General features: G+C 36.5%; 1 protein-coding gene and 1 long non-coding RNA gene across 2 annotated transcripts; both read left to right on the top strand.

Moving 5' to 3' along the window:
- The first annotated feature begins 3,962 nt into the window (after positions 1–3,962).
- On the top strand, positions 3,963–14,452 carry LOC119537952. Its single transcript, XR_005217490.1, has 3 exons — positions 3,963–4,547; positions 11,069–11,156; positions 14,412–14,452. It is a non-coding gene; the product is annotated as an uncharacterized LOC119537952 (long non-coding RNA).
- LOC119537950 (olfactory receptor 4C5-like) lies at positions 7,235–8,733 on the top strand. The gene is made up of 2 exons (XM_037840593.1): positions 7,235–7,440; positions 7,980–8,733. Exons 1-2 carry the CDS (start codon positions 7,235–7,237, stop codon positions 8,731–8,733), a joined length of 960 nt encoding a protein of 319 aa, XP_037696521.1.
- Positions 14,453–22,442: the final 7,990 nt, after the last annotated feature.

Genomic DNA, 22,442 nt, shown 5'->3' with positions numbered 1-22,442 from the left:
ATGGATTGCTTTTCTCTTGCTGCTTTCAGAATTCTCTCTTTGTCTTTGACATTTGAAAATCTGATTAATTAGTTTCTTGGAATAGGTCTATTTGAATCAATTCTGTTTGAGGTATGTTTTACTTCTTGAACATACAATTTCATGTCTTTCATAAGAGTTGGGAAATTTTCATTGATTATTTCCTCTCTTATATTCTTTCTGCCCCCTTTTCCCTTCTATTCTCCTTCTGAGAAACATGTAACACATATATTCCTGCACTTCATATTGTCATTCAGTTCTCTGAGGCCCTGGTCGTATTTTTCCATTATTTTCCCTCTCTGTTCTTTTGTATGTAGGATTTCAGATGTCCTGTCCTCTAGTTCACAGATCCTCTCTTCTGCCTCTCCAAGTCTACAGTTGTATGTCTCCACTGTGTTTTTTTTCTCTTCTATTGTGATTTTCATTCCCATAAGTCCTGCTGTTTGTTTTTTTAAGCTTATGAATTCTTCCTTACGGTCACCCAGTGTCTTCTTTATATCCTTCATCTCTTTTGTCACATTTTCTTTCAACTTGTTGATTTGATTTAGGGGATTTGAATGAACATCCTTAATTAGATGTCTCAACTCCTTAATCTCAGTTGAGGTATTAGTTTCTTCCTTTGACTGGGCCATATCTTCCTGTGTCCTGATGTGACTCATGATTTTTTTCTGTCTAGGTATCTGGTTTTCTTGATTGGTTTTTTCTGGAGGTTGTTTCCTCTCTTTTTCCTAGGGTTTTCTTGTTGGTTTCCCTTGATTTCTTTCCTTTCTTTGTTTCTCTCACTGGCCAGTATTCAGATTGGCTCTGCCCCTCAGGTTTCCCTCAAAAATCAGGCCTACCATGGCCTGCCACAGGAATGAGAGGTAGGCACTGAGGTCCCCAGAAAGTTCACTGTGTTTCATAATATAAATCTGTTTTCCACCAGCTAGCAAGATCTGGGTTTGTTTTAGAGGCCTGCTTTAGCAGTTGGGTCTTCCATAATTCTCAGCCCAAACAGGGTCAGGTTTCCATACAGGGCAAGCAAACCAGCTCCTGTGCTCCTAAGAAAGGGTCTGGAGCATCCTTTTAAAAGTGATTTAATTTCTTTGCACCTTCTAGACTGTCCATGTCATGGCACTGTTCAGTAATGTAATCACCGCCAGAAGTTGCTTTGCCTCGAAGCACAGGTTGCATCTACACAGGTGAGGTGAAACTGCAGGATTACTATGCCCTCACTTTGACAACCAAAATCTACCTCGATTTCGGGGACAACCTGTGGCAAATTACTCTCTCAGCTGACAGTACTCCAGCTGTCTCAAAAGCAAGGAAACGGTTGCTGGCTGCTGCCCCTCGAGAATGGAGGAAGAGCTTTCAGACTCAGTGCTGGAAATGCAGTCTCTGTCTATGTTTTCTCAGTCTCTTTGTCCCTCACTGATTGGGATCTTGAAATGTCCTCCTCTGACCCCTGGGTCTTCAAACAGTGGGGGTATGTCTCACTGCTGTGAGAGATTTTACAGTCTGTGTCCATGTGGGAGGAGTCCCATCTGCTGATTCTGTGCCTTTCCAAAACTGACAAGAAGTGATGGGTATGGAAGAGGACTAGCTTGTCCAGGACAGAAGATTCCTACCTGATATTTCTTCTCTTTTGTCAATTCAGAATTTGCAGGGTCTTTCTCCAGTCTATATCCTCCTGTAGAGTTTCAAACAATTCAGAATTGTCCTTGTTTTTAGATGAATCTCTGGAGAGAAGCTTCAGTGGCTGTTTACATTGCCATGTTAATCTAGCACTTGTTTTTGAAAGAACTTACTGTGTCTGAAATCATAACTTAAATTTTCTTTAGAAAGTTTTCTTTCTTGTGATGCACTTCCTTGTCTGTGTTCATTCTCACAAGGAGAATGATATCATGTTTATCTTCTCCCTATATACAACTATATTTTTACCAACTTCTACTTTGCAGGAAAGGAAACTGAAGCACTGAGCTCTTGTATAATTTCCACAAGATTACACAGCTTGCCCAGGATTAAAAAATGATAACGAAAACTGTTATATTAGTGATGTATCTAATGTGCAAACATTTCTTTCCATTTAACTCAGAAAATATTTTCAAAGCATTATCCCTGCATAACACACTAGTTTGATGATTTCACAAGATATATTTTGGTATATCTGGCTCAGGTAAGTTAAATAATGTTCATAAGGTCATATGATCAGTGAGTGGAAGAATTGGGAAACATACGCAGCTTCATCTCTTTTGGATATAAGTTTCCTAGGATTCTAGCATGGTCCATGCATGTACAGAATGTCCTTATTCTTAAATCTGAATATCAGCATAGACTTTTCTTCCACCTAATACCATCAAGAAATCCCCAAATCAAAGTGTTTAGAATGTCCTTAGGGAAGTCACCTAGATGGGGGCCAAAGGTATGAAAGAAAGTTAGAACTTTCTTCCTCCACCCCCTTTCTCCTGTTCAGCAGCTACACATGGATCTGCCTGAGGAGTAAGTCCAGTCACCCCCCGGTGGTGGAACCAAGGCTCCTGAATGATCCTGAGCTGGTCAGAGTCAGCACTTCCCCTCCCACAACATCCAGGGTGTAAGACACATGAGAGCACCAGTTTCATATGATGTAAGATAATGTCATTAACAGAGCTCAGGATTAGAAATCAGATCACTCTGGGCTTAAATCTGAGCATTACTAATTGCAAGCTTTGGTTCTTGGCCAAATTCCCATAGATATTATCTCACTCATGGGAATTACATGAGAGTCAGATATTTACCAAATTTAGCAGAGTGACTGATACTTGAAAGTGTCCATTTCTTAACAGTTCTCATGATACTCTCATTCCCTTTATCTCCTCCAACCTTTTCAGGAAATCTCAACTTCATTGTTGGATTTTTTAGTTGGGGGTCAAATATGCCTAAAATATTTCAGAATTGCAAGGATTTGTGAATTTGCATCGAATACTTTGAAACTTGACATTTATTCCATCCTGCTCTCTGCATTTATCCTAAGATAAAGAAAGCAAGCTACAAATTTGAGTTGAGATAATTCTCGACAGAACATGGATCAGTCACAACATGAGCTCTCTTTTCCTCTATGGAGGATGACAACAGATAACAAAGAGTTTCCTCTATGCCAAATGGCATTAAGCATCCATGAATTATCTCAAATAACCCCAGTATATTTTATATGAAATATAAAATGGGAAAGGAGGAATAAAGAAGCTGAGAAACCTGCTCATGGTTGCACAGATAGTAAGTAAAAGAGCCAGTCCCAGGAGTTGCAGTTTACTGTACTCCAAGCTCTTGCTCATAAGCATGATTCACATTTTTAATATTTTGCAGCAGTTTCTCTAACCTACATATGTTTATCCTTAGGCCATCAACCATAGAATGAAAGTTTTTCATTAGGTTAGATGTTTCACTTATCTTAATCAATCCTCCTTATAACTGAGTCAGAGAATGTTCAGATTGTTTTATGTGTTCTGATAAGTTCATACATCCTAACTCCCAGGACAAGAACATTCTGTGCCCTACTCCCAGACTAAGATCAGTTTCCAACCATAGCCATAGAGAGACTGCTAACCCACCCCAGCTGTCTCTCCTCTCACCCCCATGCCCTTGGTGTCACAGGTGTCACAGCCACAAGAGACAACAGGATGAACTGGCTTGGCTGACATTTGGCTGAAGTTGCCAATTCTAATCCTCTGGGAGCTGAAAGTTCAGGGCATCTCTAACTCCTTGGCTGGAGCACCATCTGTTTAACTATTTCCCCATAATCATGCATGAAAACACTGGGGATATTTGCACCAAGAGACCACTTGATATAACCAATAGGAGATTACTGTTTGTAATATTGACAAAACCAGTCATAGATTACAGACTCTGTTTGTTTCTAAGTTTCCAAACTATCTGGATCCAGACTCAAGGGCCAAAGGACCTAGCTACAGGATGAACATTGGGTTTCTAAGACAAAAGGCTTAAAGAAGCTGAATTCAGGGAGCTGTCACTCCAGGGTAACTCTACTTAATTGCAAAGCATGGTATTTGCAATCTCTAATTCTCTGCTTTATCATAGTTTGCTCTTTTCAGGGTTGTAATCAGGTTAGTTTTGATCAAGTGACTTCTATAGTATAAGTCATCTTGTCACCAACAATGCAAGAATGATAAATGTGTAGAAAAGGGACCTAGGAGAGATGGCACCCAATGATAAGGTATTGCCCAATCAGTTTCTTTTGAAGCCTAGGGAATTGTAAGTTCTGGCTAAGGAAATTCATATCTGAGCTGAGTTGCTTGAGGCCCACATCCACAGGATGGTGTGATCCTCCAGAGCAAAAATAAACTCAGTACTTGAACTCCGATTTACTTGGGAAGTCACTCTTAGCAATAACTGAGGAAAACTTATACTATAACTAGTGTAACAGTGGATGAACTTGCAAAGCAGCAGTTAATGACAGGTCAGTGGTTGCTAAGTCCACGCAGAGTGTTCTCTAAAAACAAGATGCCTTGTCATAGACTGAACCTGTTACTTCTCCAAATGCATTCAGAGAAGTAAGTACAATCAATTCTTTATTGATATTTTTCTCACTAGGTGACACTAGGGTTCAATTTGCAGGTAAGTTAAATGTAAAATATATGTAAAATATATGTTATGAATAATAACCAGAGTACCCAGTACTTAGAAAAACAGTCACTCAAGTTGTTATGGATACAGAACTGAGATAGGAAGATAAAATTTCTTTAATTAGATTATTTTACTGATTATTAAGGCAATATATTCTTTATAGAAAAAGTAGATCATAAAATTTATGAATGCTGCCTACCAAAATTGCCATTAATACCATAAATCAGATAGCACTATTTATTTTAATATACTGTTTTTAGATACTTTTCTACATACATATGCCTTTTATACAATTGGTAACCTGATATTTATGGTATTTTATATGTTACAGTTTTCCACTCAGTATTATACTGAAAGTACTTTTCAACATCATTAATTCCTCTTAAAATTCAACTAAATGTCCACCTGATATTTATAACTGCATATCTCAATTCATTGAATAGTTTCCTTTAAACTATTAGACATCCTGAATTGTCTCCATTTTCCACTATTATAAAAAAAATTATGAGGTACAACCTGCATGTATAATTTTTGCACATTATTTTATATCTAGAACAGATTTTTTAGGAGTAAGGAATATTAGACTAAGGGGCATGACCAATTATAAAGCCCTTACTACATAGAGGGAGATTTATTTGCAGAATATTCTAAATGAATACACACTTACAAGCCCTGGATAATATAGCTCTCATATATCCTTGCAAATTCACCAGTCAAAATTGTTTTGCATTTTAAATTTCATTTTTTGCTATTTTAAGAAATAGAAGATTCTTAATGCCTCATTTTTTCCTCAAATTATATTTTATTAAAATTGTCTTTTCTTATAAGTAGTGTGAGTAGAATTTGTCTTTTTGGTAAATGCTATTTTTATAGAAATACTTGTTGGTAACACTTTTTACAATTATTTCCAAGAGTGTTCCATGTCTCTATGTACTGGAAGCTATCATATTTGTCCTATGTTTTACACATTTTGCTTAACAATCCCTTCCCAATATGGATGTAAGATATATATTTATCCCATTCTTTTCTATTTTTAATACATTTACACTTTTATTTAAGGGTTGAATGCACACATTCCCTTTTATATTTTTCTTATTTTTTCCATTTTTTAATGACAATATGAAGAAAAGACTTATGTTGCTTTGAAAAAAACCTATTAGTTATTGGTAAACTTTTATTACCCCAGTGCTATAGTCACAGTATACTGTTCAATATTCTTTAATTGATGTCCCTTTAGGAATTGATCATACTTGATTCTTATTCAGTTTATATATGTTCATCACTTTTAATAGTATTTTTTAAACAACAGTAAGCTTTTAAATTTATTTATCAAATCTAATATTTTTCTGATATATTTTCTGATATATCAATTTCTGTATTGAAAATTTATCCTAATATAACAGGTAGTTTTTCTAACTTCTTGAGGTGAGTACTTAGTTCATTTAGAGTTCTGTTATTTCCTTCATTTTCCTTCCTTATATTGTATTTAACAAACATTCAAATATAAGAATATTAATGTACATAATTCAATTTTTGTTCCTTTATAATTTATTTGGAACATATTTTTACTATTAGGTTACAAACTGTGACAGAAGCATAACAATGCTCTTTAATTCATCTATGCCTTTGTTATTATTCCTACATTATATTTGAAAAAAATTTAAGCTCAATAATAAAAAGTCCATACAAACTTCATGGCAACTCATCAGTGAAAATAAAATACAAAAAAAAAAAAAAAAAAAAAAAAAAAAAAAAATATCTATTCTAAATAACATGCTCTCTCAAATAAATTGTGGTGCTTTTGTTTCCTAAAATTACAGGATCTGTTTCCAGAACATATTCAGAGAATGTTTCATAATCTTTGTCAAAATAAGTATTGATTTGCAAAATACTGCTGAAATTTAAGTGTTACTGAAGTTCCAGAATAGTGAATTCAGGAGTTTCAAATACATTGTATCCCACTGTCTCATTCACTACAGGATGTCATGCTGTCAGAAGTTTTGAAAAAGAACCTGTGGTATTCTTATAAAATTCTCTTTTGAGGCAGCACGAACTCACACATCTAACTGTGAGGGTGGAACAAACTGCAGCTAAGTATTCACTCTTTACTGTTGATTCTAAAATCACTACATCATTCCTAATTTCACATTGAAATCACTTGATGTTATCTATTCACCCTGAAATAAGGTAAAATTAACAAGTTTAATCAACTCTGCAGCTTAGCCTTATCAGCTGCTGTGATGGGAATGAAACAGGACAGAAGGCAATGAAAATTCAAATCTCAGCTCCTGCTCCTTTTTATTCCTGTTTTTCCTCTGGCAGAAATCACTTTGCAGTGTTTGAGAAGTATCCATCCAAATACAATTACAAGAGATATGCCAGATGTTGAAACAGTCATAAACAAATGTTGTCTGTGTGAGGGGGGTTGTGCTCAGATAAAGGCTGTGTATTCAAGATGGGGCTATTGCTGTGGCCCAACTTTAAGGCTGGGGTTCATCTGCTCGATCAATCTTACAGGAACAAATAATCATGACAGATGTATTATTTACTTAATAAAAATATAGCTATCACTATTGTGATCCCTGTGCTTTTTGCAGAAAACTCATTTGTCCAAATGATAAATTGGATTCATGAAGCAATAAACAACATGACAGAATTCATCCTGCCCGGCCTGACACAGAACCCAGACATTCAGAAACTCTTGTTTATTGTGTTTACACTCATCTACTTTCTCACTCTGACAGGCAACTTACTCATTGTAGTGACAATCACTACCAGCCCACTCCTGGAATGCCCCATGTATTTCTTTCTCTCTTTCTTATTGTAAGAAAGGAATAAGTTTAGCTTTCACATAGAGACAGCATGGAATAAGGGAAATGGAGGCAAAACCAGTTTAAACAAGCCCCAGACAAAGAGAAGAAAGAGAGAATCTGCCTGCTCCTTATATGGAAAAGTAACCATAGTTACTGGAATGTAAAGAGATATGAGGTAAAATTAGAGGCAGGAACTCACAGCAAAAAAAAAAAAAAAAAAAAAAAAATTTGGGGGGGATAGGCTGATCAGTTCAAAATCTCAATAATGAGCTAGTTGGCTCTCTTGGATAGGCTGTACAAATTAAAATCTCAAAAGATGAATTAGTTAGTGTTCTTGGATAGGTTGTAACCTCTGTAGTACCCAGTCAATGGGGAAACAGGGGAGGGACTTGCAAATTAGGAGTAGGAGATTTAAAGATCGCCATTCTCTTCCTCTGGTGTGCCAGCCTACCACGTATTTGGCTGGACGCCCTATCTTGCAAGATCGTAAATAAATTCTTTTCTCCTCCAGAACCAAGTGAGCATTTATTCCCTTACAGGTACCACTTTATTTCTGACATTATCTTTCATAGAAGTGTGTCCCTCATCTACCATGGCTCCAAAAATGATATCTGACTTACTTGCTGAGAAGAAAACTATCTCCTTCAGTGGGTGCATGATTCAGGTCTTTGCAGCGCATTTCTTTGCGGGAGCTGAGACCATCCTGCTCATGGTGATGGCCTATGACTGCTACGTGGACATCTGCAGGCCCCTGCACTACATGACCACAATGGGCTGGTGGGTTTGTGGCCTCCTGGTGGTCCTCTCCCGGGCTGGGGGATTTCTTCATGCTCTGATTCAAGTCCTTTTCATTGTGTCGTTACCCTTCTATGGCCCAAATGTTATTGATCATTTCATCTGTGACCTTTACCCGCTGCTGAAACTCTCCTGCACTGCCACTCACATCTTTGGATTTTTTGTTGTTGCCAACAGTGGGCTGATGTGTGTGCTCAGCTTTTCTATTCTTATCACTTCCTATGTCTTTATTCTTTGCTCCATCAGAACTCACAGCTCTGAAGGACAGTGGAAGGCCATCTCCACCTGTGCCTCCCATATTACTGTCATCATCTTACTCTTTGTTCCCTGTATATTTGAGTACATTCAGCCCATGATCAGCTTTCCCATTGATAAAGCAGTGGCCGTGTTTTATACTCTAGTAACACCCATGTTAAACCCTTTAATCTACACCCTTAGAAATGCAGAGGTGAAAAATGCCATGAGAAAGCTCTGGAGCCAAAAGATGATCTTGGGTAACAATTAATGTGAATAAAATAATTAAGCAATAAGCCAACTACTTAAAAAAATAGTTAAGCTGAAAGGGATGATAGGAAACTATTTTGATGAAAATTCATGGTTTTAATGGAAACTGCTAAAGTCATGGTGGACTTATTGTGAGAGATAGGGATCAACCAGAAATGAATTGATATGGAAATGAGACAAATTCTAAGGCAGAACTCCTCTCAGAATTAACATTCCTATCTTGCATGACTTGAGGAAGTCCCATTTACATTGCAATCTGGGAGCACTTTTCCATAAATAAAGTATTTTCTCTGGCTAAATCCAAGGAGAGATATAGAATTATTCCATTTCAGCCACAGAGCAAACTTGCATATGATATTCCCAGATATAAATACATTTGGAGCACTTTTTCTTTCAAAAACAGCCTACAAGGTACTTCACCTAAATCTCATTAGATGGATTTGTATCTTAACTAATAGGACCAGAAGTAGCTTGCAAAAGAATAAAAGCAGCTGGTATAAAAGAGTTTATTTTATCTCAGTAACCAAGACAAAGTCTGCGTCTTCAAATCTAAAAGAAAATGCTAACCAGTTGCAGACCAATGGGGAGTCATTTGAGATGTGAACACTTAAAATTACAGCTCTAAATGAAAGACCTCAGGCAAAAAGAACAGGATCCAGATCAAAATCAGGACAAAAGTATGCTAATCTTCCCGACAGCTGTTATTTCTTAAGAATTGAATTGGCGTATATTATTCAATACCCATGCTAAATCTTATATTAAATATACATTACATGCAAATGAATATTCAACAGTTTAGTAAACAATTTATTCCAAATGATAAATCAGTCTTCTCAATGACGCGTAGTCAATTGTGAATCAGCATATATCCCTGTGCTGCTCCCATATTTTCAGCTCTCTCATATTTAAATAAGATCATGTGCCCAGCTCACAGAAGTGATGTGTGCCTCACTCAGTGTGAACTACTCAGGAGCCAATGTGCTGCTATCCAGCTTTTTCTCTTCTTTGCCAAGCATTAAAATGGAAGGACAACACAGAGGAAGCATCTTGGATGCTTCAGAACCACCCAACTCTCAGTGGATTTTACCTGATGAGGAAATAAAATTGTATGTGATAAACCAATGATATTTCAGGATTCATTTATCACTACAGCAAAACACATCTTATTCTGATGGAGACATTTATAAAATTTGTCTTTACAAGGACCTATAAGTATTAATAACAGAACAGATTAACATAGCCTTTGCATTCTCAAATAGGGTAGAATGGATAAATAGGAATCCTTACAGAACAAATCCAATTAGATCGTCTCTCTGCTTTGATGTCACACATTATGCCAACTGAAATATTAAGCCATAAATTTATACCTCACTTTTTTCCCTTTACCTAGTATTGAAGGCAAGGTATTTCTATGTAAAAAATATCATATAATCACAAATTGGGGTAGAAGGAAGAATTATGAACTTCAGTATGAATTCTTTCTTCAATGCTTCTTAAGAAAATTTTCTGGCTTCACTAGAGAGTTCCTTCTTCTACATATTCTTCTCAGCAAATGCTCCAATTTTGAACCAATTCCTGTAATCTTCATCCCACAAATTGTCCTCTCATCTCAGAAGATAATTCCTCCAACTTGTCAGGAAAGTAGGGGCCATCACAGTATCAATCTCTCATCTTCAAGCCTCTTCATCAATAAATGTATCTATAAACCCTTTTTATCTTTATGCCTTCCTTCCCAATGAATAAAACATGTGCAGGGCTCCTATCTAATTTTGATATGTCAACATGTGTGGCATACAATTCCATCCTGCCTCCTCAGGATTTTTACTTCTAGCTCCTATAACCAGAGCACCTCCAAAATGCATAATAAGCCATAATGAGGATTTTGGCCTCAGAAGGAAAAAATAAGGGGAAGGGATTACCAAAATCAAGTCTCTTGTTGTTTGTATGATAAGAGAGTAAAAGTTAGAGTTAGAGTTAAAGCTACAGATGCTACAGCTACAACTACAGCTACAGCTACACCTACAGCTCCAGCCAAAGTTGGAATTGGAGCTAAAGTTAGAGCTTCAGTTAGAGTTAGAGCTAAAGTGGAACTAGCTTTAAAAATAGGGTCAGACATAGAGTTGAAAGTGTTAAAGTTATTCCGTGCCATTGTCAGGAAATTCTCACTAACGTTAGTATTGCTTGTCTCTGTTGACATCCTATTACTGAGACAGAAGTAAAACTAAGAGATCAGGTTGAAAAAAAATCTTGCTGTACATACATAAATTAAGTGTTCCACTGGACTCAAGAGGATCACCTTCTTGCTCAATGTTTTCTAATGGTGTATTTTTCTATAGGTGGAGGATGCCTACAATACTCCTCATCATCTCCTTAAGTACAGGAACAGCCTGAAATCAAACCACCAAGTGAATTACAGAAACCAAGGTGATTACTGGAAAGGATACAAACAAGTCCACATTAAAACTCAAGAGGAGAGAGAAAGGTATTAGGATTGCTGTATAAACTCTGACTGGCTCAAGTACCCATACTTCCTAGAATAAAAATTTTGTGCCTTACTTACCAGACTCTAATATCTCTTCCAAATCACAGGCTTAGGATGCTGATAACCTACCCCAGCCTGCTTGGTCATGGATGTCACATCCACAGAGACAACAGGATGAACTAGTTTGGCTGCCATTGGGCTGACTTTCTTAATTTCAATCTCTGGGATCTGAAAGCTCAGTGCATCCACAACTCTTTGGGCTGAGCAATATCCACTGAGATATTTTCCTTTAATCATACATGAAAATTCTATAAGGACAGACTCCAGGGATTCTTGAGCCTAGAAGATTACTTATCATAACAGCTAACAGCTACATATTACAGAAGCTGTTTGCACTGTTTCCAACCCAGTGGATCCAGGTTTCAAGGAACCAAAGAAGATATATCCAAGTGAGCACTGGGCTTCTGGAAAAAAAAAAAAAAAAGCTTGGAAGAGCTGAATTCAGGGAGCTGTTCCTCCAGGGCTACATTAATTTATTGCTGAATTCAAGGAACCTGCAATACCTAATTTATCTGCTTTCAAATAGTTTGCTATTTTAAGGAGTTTAAATTAGATTAGAGTTTTGATCAGGTGGTTTCTATACTGTACTTCATCTAATCACCAAGAAAGCAAGACCAGCAAATATTCAGGAAGGAGACTTGGGAAGACATATCCTCCAATGATTAAGTGTTGCCTCATCAATTTCTTTTGAAGACTAAAGCTCTGGAATTTCTGACTAAAGACAATCTTATCTGAGCTGGGATGCTAGAGGCCCACATCCACAGGATGGTGTGAGCCAACAGAGCAAAAACAAACTATGCACATGAACTCAGATTTATTTAGGAATTCTCTCTTAGCAATCATTTCACATCACTAATTGAGGAAAAGAAATACTATACTTAAGGTTAAAATGGATGAACTGAAAAGCAGTAGGTAATGATGGATCAGTGGATGCTAAGTCCATGCCAAATGTGCTCAAAAAATAAGATAGTTTGTCATATATTGAACATGTTATTTCTCCAAATGCATTCAGAGAGGTAGATGCAACCAGAACTTCGTTATCAGTAGTTTTCTCTCAAGGTGATAAAAGGTGATTCAATTTATAAGTAAGTCATATTTATACATAGCAGGTTGTATGGTTTGGGATGTAGGGTACATAAGGTTTACTCTTGGGAGTATGGGTTCACTAGCCAGTCAGAGTCTATAAAACAATCATAATACCTGTTTCAGAGTTACAGGGAGGATTGAGAAAGATAACAAGGGAAAGTATATTGGTCAATGAAAGCTTTTTATGCATGCATACATATTCTGTTAAATATAAATTACATACAGATTAATCTTCAACAGTTTAGTAAACAATTCATTCCAAGTGGGAAACCAGTTTTCCCAATGGTGGTTAACACATTTGATGTTCACCAAATACACATTCTCCCACCATAATTTCATCCCCCTTGTATTTAAGTGGGACCATGTGAATACTTGCAATAGTGTTGTATTCCACACTCAGGAAGAAACATTTAGGAGTCAGTATTTCAGACTCCAGCTTTCCTTTTCCCTGCTGCAACAAAACTGAAAGACACACACTAAGTTGGCAGAAAAATAGAGGAAACATCCATGATTACTGAATAATGAAACAGAGACAAAAATGTCCTAGAGGATCATCCAACCCTCAGGGGACTTTGCCTGAAAAGGAAATAAAATTGAATATGTTAAGCCACTCCAATTTCAAGATTCATTTGTGACCACAGCAAAATGCAGCTTAATCTTACAAGTGCATTGACTAACTTCGTCTTCACAAAGACCTGTAGATATTCATAAAAGAATAGGTTAACATAACTTTTGCAATTTTCCTGATTCTAAAACAACATAGAATGGATAAAGAGCAATCTTACAAAACTAAGTCAAACTAGAGCTACTTTCTGATTTGGTGTAAAACATTACCCAACTCATCATACATGAAATACATGTGATGGGTACTACAGATCAATGTACATGTAATTAAACCCTTAATTGCTCTTTCAAAGATTGCATAATTCAAAGGTGGTGGTCTGTGTTCTGCATCACTAAAGTGATAACATGAATTGTTCTCCCTGCCTTTTTGCAAGTCTTCAGTGCCCACTCAAAATCATTATACAATTATCTCCTGCATTTCTTTGACTCTTAAGCTTATTTAATTGTCATCTCAGACTACTGAAATCTTTCCACAAGAAACTGAATATATTTAATATATTCATGTAAAAATGTTTTAATTTTTTAAAATTAAATTTATAAATAGAACTCAGAGGAAACAAAACTTGTGAATGACCTGCCAGCTGTATTCTTACCCTAGAATGTAGTTCTCATGCTAATATTGTGGTTTGTCTCCTTGTTGGTACCACCACTCTGAAAACATTATTATCAACTATGTCTTTTACATGGTATTGCTCTAGTAGCTGTAGCTGATGACACTGATGAGCAAAACAAAAAGTCCCTTGCTCTCTTTGAGCTTTCATTTTGTTAGTTGGCATATACGCTATGTAGAATTTTTACATCCAGCAAATGAAGGCAGAGAATGTATACACCTATAGTAGTTGAAGGAGATACAATATAAGGAGCAAAGCATTTGTGTTTAGAATGATGGCAGACCTAGAAAATCCTAAACATTTCTTAAGATAATTTTTTGTTCATGGGACATATTATTTGGAGAGGAAAAAAGACTTCTCTTAATGTTATTATATAATCTAGGGTATAAATAAGTTTTTTTTTTTTTAATATTCATGTTCTTGTCTCTCCAAATAACTATAAATTCCTTATATATAATTGTTTATTTCTCAGCACATAACAAAACAGAAAAAAAAATACACATGGAATTTGGAAGGTAAATGCAGATGAGTGAGTGATGTAGTGGGCTAATCAAAACCATTCTTTTCTTTTAAGGGGAATAACCATGGGAAAGAAATTCTAAAGATCAGTATTGACCAAAAAACATTTTTTTAAAAATTCTGAATTGAGACTCATGTCTGTCAGAATGTAAAAGGGAACAAATCAGAGAAGTGAGAGGATCCCTAGCATAAGCCATAATAAAATGACTTCGCTCTCTAAAAATGGAGGCATAATGGGAGATGGATGGAGGTGTGTGATCCTTGGATGTCTCAGAGTACCTTTATATTTCTTCACAGGTCTATCACCTTGGAGAGTTGTCACCCTTTCAAAAACCCTGGCTCTTCTGTTACATGCTGAATTGAGACATGTGACTTATATTCATCATTCTTTCTCTCTCATGGGAGGGAGATTTTAGTCTTCTCTCTATCCAGAAATCTTTCATGTGATATAATAAAGATATATCCAACTTCAAAAAAAATTTATATGTAATATTTGATCAACATTCAGCTCCTTCTTGACTCTTCAGAAATTTTATTTCTAACTCCCAAAATATTTATGGATCCTGTTAATTTTTAATGAGGGTTTTTACTCCAGAATTAAAATAATGGAGGGGATTACAGAATACAGTTCCTTTCTTATCAGTATGACAATGACAGAGATACAGTTAGATATAGAGTTAGAGTCATTAGAATTATTTGTGCCATTTTCAAGACATTTTCACTAGAGTTTATTCTCATACTGCCTCTACTGACATCTTCTTATAGAGACAGAACTCCAACCAAGCAATCAGGTTAACAAAACCCATACCCTATATCAATGAAAAAGTATTTCCTTGTATCTCCAAGGGCTCTTGTTATGGACCAAAAGTGAGTCCTTTTCCAATGCACACAAGAGACAATTCAATGGCACCAAGATTTCAAGGAAAGAAAGAATTTATTGGCAAAGGCCAGCCTCACTGAAGACAGGAGGACAGTTCTGATATCTGTCTCCCTGAGTTACAAGTGAAGCAGCACTACATTGACTTTTCTGGTTGGTGGAAAGTTAGGTGGTGTTAGGGTGATGTGGATTAGGGACTAGATGAAAGAGTGATTATCTTCCACATGTGTAGCTTCTATTCATGATAAAACAGTCTTCTGCATACATCATGTGTTCAAAAACTGGTATATAAATTCCTCCCAGAGGTGAAGAATTTGCTACTATAATGAGCTAAAAGAGACTCAGGTCAGGATTTTACCTAACTGCTCATGTTCCTAATGCTAAGTTGGGTCAGCTTTTTTCATTAAGGGGAAGAATGGGATCTTGTAGTTGGCTGCGAAAATTTGCTTTTGCTTATGAATGAGTACAGGGTCTTGTGGTTAGGGACTAGCAGGTGCTGAACTAGGGGTTGCTAAGCAGAGATTGGGAGTGGTGATGGCCACTAGGCTGTTACTCTCACTTCTTGCTCAAAGAAGTTTTCTAACAGTGGTTCTTTCTGTGGGTGAGGAGGGAGCCCATCCCTATCCCTCATCATCTCCTTAAGTACAGGAATAACCTGTAATTCAAGTGAATTACACCAACACAAATGATTCTTGGCAAGATTGCAACCAAGTCCACATTAGAGGCTTAGCGAGAGGAAATGAGAATGGAGCCCTCCTTCCTACAGAGTTTGTCTTCTTCATCCTCTAGGTGTATTTAACAAGGGGGGCCTGGGTGACTGGGATGTTTTCAGTGACTTCTTCATATAAACACAGGCCCTCACTCTATGCCTGCATGAATTTCCATCTGTGGGGTGGAAGAAAGGCTGCTCTATTCCTCTATATCTTTTATGATGTACTGACTCTAAGCACCTCAGGCATGAAATTTTCTCTGTCCATGCCTTTTAAATAGTTCAATTGAGAGAAAGAATGCTACAAATCCAGTCTCCTAAGTTTTCTCAGTTATTTATTAATGAAAAGGTCACAGTCATCAGGATATTTAAGTGGTGTTTATCTTCATTTTAGTAATGAATAATATATTAAATAGATCCCAGTTTTATGAGACAAAGCATATATTTACTCATAGATTTACCATTTTTTATCTTTATTCCCTTGTAGAGATTCATATTTCCCTCTATAATTAAGTGTTTTCTGACTGAAAGCCACCTTTAAATCTTGTGCTGAGTATACTGAAAATGAATTCTGTTAGTTTTTGTATGCATGAAAACATATTCATTTTCTCTTTGTTTTTGAAAGATGCTCTTGTAACATTTGTATTAGAGCCTGACAATTTTTCTGTTCATAAATTTTTCTTTCACAAGGAGCCCTACTGTCTCTGTGCTTGCATTGGTTCTGACATGAAGAATAAGGTCATTCTTATCTTCTTCCCCTGTACAATGATTTATTTTGCAACTCTGTACTCTTCAGAAGAGGAAACTGAGGCACAGAGAGCCAGGAAATTTGCCTAGGCTGACACAGATAAGCCAGGGTTTAAAAAATGACAACCAACCTTGTTAGAGTAATAGGTCTGTCAGCAATGCAAACATTTTCCTCAAATTTAATTCAAAAAATATATCCCAAGCATTTTCTATGCAAAATAGACTAACTTGCTCTCTTAAGCATCTAAGTACTCCATCAAAATGTTCATGGTGACCTTATCATTTATTCCAAAAGACAAGTCATCTCACTCTTAAAGGAAAACTGTTACAAATGATTTGTTCTTTCACCCTGTAACAGTGAAGTGCCAAAATAGCTTAACATATTGCATAAGAAGTGTATAAGAAGTATTACAATACGTAAAAGAAATTTTCTATCTTTCTGTTAAGGTAAATTTGTCATATATTTAGAAATTATGTAAAGTTCCTAAAAACTTAACAATGTTCTTACTGTCCATGTTATATCCTAATAATCCTAATACAGATCTCTGTATATTGTTATAAGTTACAGATTACGGAAACCACCAGATTTACTTGTCAGTTACACTACTTTGCTCTAATAATCCAAAATTTAAATGTTCTGTAGCACACTGTTTAATTATATCCTGTCTAGTCAATTTATTTAAACAACACAATTCAACCTTATGTAACATAAAATCTAGAATAAAGAATTAAATCTCCAACAGAAAATGAAAATATTTGCAAAGTCCCTTGAGGCACTAAAGAAAAGTGTAAAACTATGAAATCTTTCCACCTGGGGAATTCTTACTAATCTCTTAAGCAATAGGAGCTCCCAAATATAATAAGTTAAGCCCTCAAACTTAGGGCTTGCCCTTATGAAACTTATTTCTGTAGTAGCAAAGCTAAGCCCACTTATAATTAATATCTAAAAGTCAGCCCCAGAGACCCTCTTTTCTTGCTCAGTTTTGGTCTCTCCATCTCTAAGCCAAACTCTACAAATGAACTCGCTACATTCCTCCTATGTGGAACATGACTTCCAGGGGTGTAATTCTCCCCAGCAACATGAAACATGATTCCAAAGATGAGCCTGGCCTTTGCACCATAAAATTAGTTAACTAAAAAAGGGAAATAAAATTTCAGTGGCTAAGAAATTTTAAATAGAGTCATTCTAGAAGTTTTTCTTATGTAAACTTCAGCCAGATATTGCAAACTGTCATAGTATGCTAAACCCTAAACAATAGTGTCCCTAAAATCTCTAGAGAATACCCTAAACTCCTTCTTGCTCCTGCTTCTGTTCATACCATGTATACAATTTTGTCACCCAGTTTGTCTCTTCCAGATTAGGAACCTTTCACAACAAATTTCTTGCCGGAAGCTACATGCCTGTCCCTGACACACTCCTCCCCCCCAAAAAAATGTACCACCTACTACCAGGCCCCACCCCACAGAAAAGGGCAGGTAGGAGAAAGAGTCTCAAATGAGGAAGGGGAACTGAGAGTAAGTAAAGCTAATCTATAAAAGGAGATTGCCCCACATTGCTGGGTCTTCTTTTCTCTCACCCCTCTTTTCTTGTGAGAGTGCCTGCATGTCTTCTCACATGCATATTTTAAAAACTTTCTACCTGCTTACTCTAAAAAAAAATGGACTAAATTGAAGTTATCATATGCAATCTTTTATTTCTCTCCCAAGGCCATTTACCTGGCCTTAGTAAGTTAATTGAGATTCATATTATTTGTATATGAAAGGATTGGGAGTTATATTCAGATTCATATATTTTAGATTTATTTCATCTAGGATGCTAGCATGGCCCATTCATATAGCAGATGTCCTTGTGCATAAATCTAATCACCTGCTTAGACTTCCCTTCCACTTTGCAACCATCAGGAAATTCCAACATCAAACATGCCAAGGTCATGCTTAGGCAGGTACCAGGATAGGTAACAAAGATAGACAGGAGGAAGTTAGGAGATGTTCACTTAACTCCACCCTCTTTCCTGTTCAGCTGCTGAACATGGGCTCTGTCTGTGGGTAAACCCCACCTGCCCCTGGTGGTAGAACCAAAGCTCCTAAGCAATCCAGATCTGGTCTGAATCTGCTTCATTTCCCTTCACATCCTGTGGGTAACACACACCACAGCACCAGTTTCTGATGAGCTACAATAACATCACGATTAGAGCTCAGGATTAGAAGTCAGATCACTCTGAACTTAAATCTGAAAATAAATTACTAATTATTAATTTTGACCATGGCCAAATGTGCTTTTATATTAAATGGAATTATTAGTAGTTTCATCATGGGGATTATATGGAGTTCAGATAAGATGCCACACTTAGGAAATTGACTGATACATAAAAGTGCTCATTACATATTTTTTCTCATAATACTCATATTTCCTTTATCCCCTACAACCTTTTCTGGGAATCTCAACTTCACTGTTAGATATTTTAGTGGGGAGATCAAACACACCTGGGAAGATTTCAGAATTACAGTTACTTGTGAAAACATTACTGAATATTTCTAAACTTGGCCTTTCTTTCATCCATTTGCATACAATCCTACAATCCACAGGAGAAATGAAGACAAGCTATACATATGAGTTGAGAACATTTTTGCCAGAACCTGGGTGCCATTACACCATTAGCCCTCTTTTCCTATTCAGAAGATGACAAGAGACAACCACGAGTTTTCTCTATGTCAGATGACATTTTAAGCATGGCATGAATTATCTCATAAAATCCACAACAGCCAAATGACATAGGTTCCTTCCCATCTGCCTTGAACAGATGTGGGAAATTAGCCATAAGAAAGCTGAGAAACTTGCCCAAGTTCACACAGTAGTAAGTAGAAGAGCCAGTCCTAGGAGGTGCAGTTTATTTTAACCCAAACCTCTTCCTCTTGTTCATCTCAGGATTTTAATATCAGAGAGCAGGTTCTCTCACCTGCTTGTGTCTATCCTGAAGGCATCAATAGTAGAATAGCAGATTTTAATGGCCCAGATGTTTTCACATTTATCTGTTCAATCTTCCCTATAACTCAGGTAACAGGATTGTTTTATAGGCCCTGATAAGCTCTTGCACCCATTCTCCCATGACTACATTAATCTGTACTCTATATCCCAGACTCTAGGATCACTTCCAGACCACAGAAATAAGATGCTGTCAACCTGTCTCAAAAGGCTCTCAGCCCACCCACCTTGGTCACAGATGCCACAGCCACAGGGAGGATGGGATAAACTCATTCGGCTGCCAACTTGGCTGAAGCTGCTAATCCTAACCCTCTGGGGACTAAAAGTACAGAGCATCCCTAACTCGTTGTATTTGAGAAACAGCCTTATAACTATTACTTTTAATCATACATGAAAATAATAATAACGATAGACCCTTGGGATTCCTGAACCTAGAACACCACATAAACATAACCAGCCACAGGTTACAGATGCTGTTTGGCTCAAATTTCCAATCTCTTTGTATTCAGACCCTGAGTGACCAAAGGAGCTATCTCCAGTCTTAGCACAGGGTGTCTATAAAGAAAAGACTTAAAAGAGCTGACTTCAGAGACCTGCTCCTCCAGGGCCACTTACATTTATTGTTGAGTTCATGGGACTTGCAGTCCGTAATTACTCTGCTTTAGCATAGTTTGTTATTCCCAGTTCTTTAAATCATATCCTGCATTGCCAAGGAAATTTACACCCCTGGGAGTCAGGTCCCACTTAAGGGGTGAGGGCAGTGAATTCACCTGCTGAGTTGGGAGAACCCATACCTTTGCCCCTTTATGCCACTTTTTTTTTTCCTTAACATGTTCTTCTAGACCTAGAAATCAGAAACATGCTTATCTCTTTTGGGTTTCTTTTTTTTTTAACAGATTTATGAGTTAATTTAACATTTTAATGCTAACAATTCTTTTTTTACTTTATTTCTTTTTTGAGGATTGGCATGAAAGGAAGTCTTAACTTCTTTTTGAAAAATGCCTATCAGTTACCGGAAATCTTTTATTATACTCCCTGAACTATTGCTAATATTATATTAAGTATTTTTTGAATTAAGGTCTTTTGGGGAATTGACTATACTTACTTCATATTGAATTTATCAGTGTTAATCAGTTTTATCAGTATTTTTTAATCCCCATATGCTTTTGAATTTATTTGTCATCTAATATTTTTCTGTCTGTTCTATATATAAGTGATTCAAACATTTTTCCTAATATTAATTGGTTGTTTTTCTAACTTCTTGAGTTGAGTACTTAGTTTGTTTATCTTCTATGTTCATTTACTTTCTCTCTTAATTTTATAAAATCAAATATTTCAAGGATGAAAATATGATGTGTTTTTCTTTGTTCTTTTACCAATAATTTGAAGTGTGTGGAATGCTATATTTTTTAGTTTTAGGCTACTATTTCTGACATAAATAGTAATGGTATACTTAATTCCTCAATACTTTTGTTATTTTCCCTATATTATATATTAAAAATAGGCTCAGAAAGACTAAGACCCATACACACATTATGAGCCACTAGTCAATGAAAACAGAATTCAAAAATTGTCTGTTTATTCTAAAGAACACATACCTTATAAATTGTTGTGTTTTCTTTCCTTGGTTAGACATATCTGTTTTCTGAACAGATTCAGAGAATGTTTCATAATCCATTAAATTGAATTTGACTTGCAAAAGGCCCCTAAAATCAAAATATATAGAATTTCCCCAGATAGAGAACTCTGGAGATTCAAATAAATTTGGGGAAAATTGCACTGCATCATTCTGTCTTTTTAAATCTATTCATAATAAACTTCATCCAGAGCTATTCAATAAAGAATCTGTGATATTCTTATAAAATTTTGTTTTGATGTAGCATAAGTACACAAATATAACCACCAGGGTGAATTTTACTGCAGCTTCAAAAATATTCACTCAGTTCATTTGATTCTGAATTGTGACTTCATGATCCCTAATTTCAGATTGTATTTGCTTGATGTTTTATATTCACCCTGAAAAAAAGTTAAAAATATCAAGAAAACAAACTTTGCAACTTAGTATGATCAGCCTAAGTCACTAGAGAAGACAAACAGGAGAATGGGTTCTCATGAACGCCAGCCTCTATTCCTGGTTGTAGGTTCTTTTTATACCTGTTTTCCATGGGAAAAAAATATGTAATGGTAGTGACAGGGGAAGGATTCACCATCTATGAGTGCAGGAAATTGCCTGGCATGACAAAAGTCATAAAACCATCTGTTTCTGTATGTATGTGTGTGTGTATGTGTGTCTGTGTGTGTAGAAGAAGGTTATTGTACCACGTCACTAAAAACATGGCCCAACTTTAAGTCTGCACTTTATCTTCTCATATTTTCCATCAATCCTACAGAAAACAACATGACTCATATTATTTTCTTGCTCAAAATTTATCTAACACCATTGAAATCCCTGGGCTAATTGCAGATAAATCTGTTATTTTAAAAGCAAAATGGATTCATCTAGTGAGTGAACATGACAGAATTGATCCTACTTGGCTTGACATAGAAGCCAGATGTGCAGGAACTCTTGTTTATTATGTTTATACTCATCTACTTTCTCACCCTGGCAGGCAATCTACTTGTTGTAGTGACAATCACAACCAGCCTAGCCCTGAACTACTTCATGTTTTTGTTCTGTCTTTCTTCTCCTTCTTAGATGGCTATTCTTCTACCATGGCTCCAAAATGATATTTGAATTACTCACTGAAAAGAAACTATCTCCTTTGTGGGTTGCATGACTCAGGTTTTTATGATGCATTTCCTTGGGGGAGCTGATTTCATCCTCCTCATGGTGATGGCCTGTGACTGCTGTGTGGCCATCTGCAGGCCCCTACACTACATTATTGCAATGAACCGGTAGGTGTGGTGCCTCTTGGTGGTTGGGTCCTGGGATGGGGGATTTCTTTATTCCCTGATTCAAATCCTTCTCATGCTGTGATTGCCCTTCTGTGGCCTCAACATCATTGACCATTT

Source organism: Choloepus didactylus, chromosome 6 (assembly GCF_015220235.1).
Source record: "Choloepus didactylus isolate mChoDid1 chromosome 6, mChoDid1.pri, whole genome shotgun sequence".
NCBI classification, from domain to species: domain Eukaryota; kingdom Metazoa; phylum Chordata; class Mammalia; order Pilosa; family Megalonychidae; genus Choloepus; species Choloepus didactylus.
This window is presented reverse-complemented; position numbering and strand designations above follow the sequence as displayed.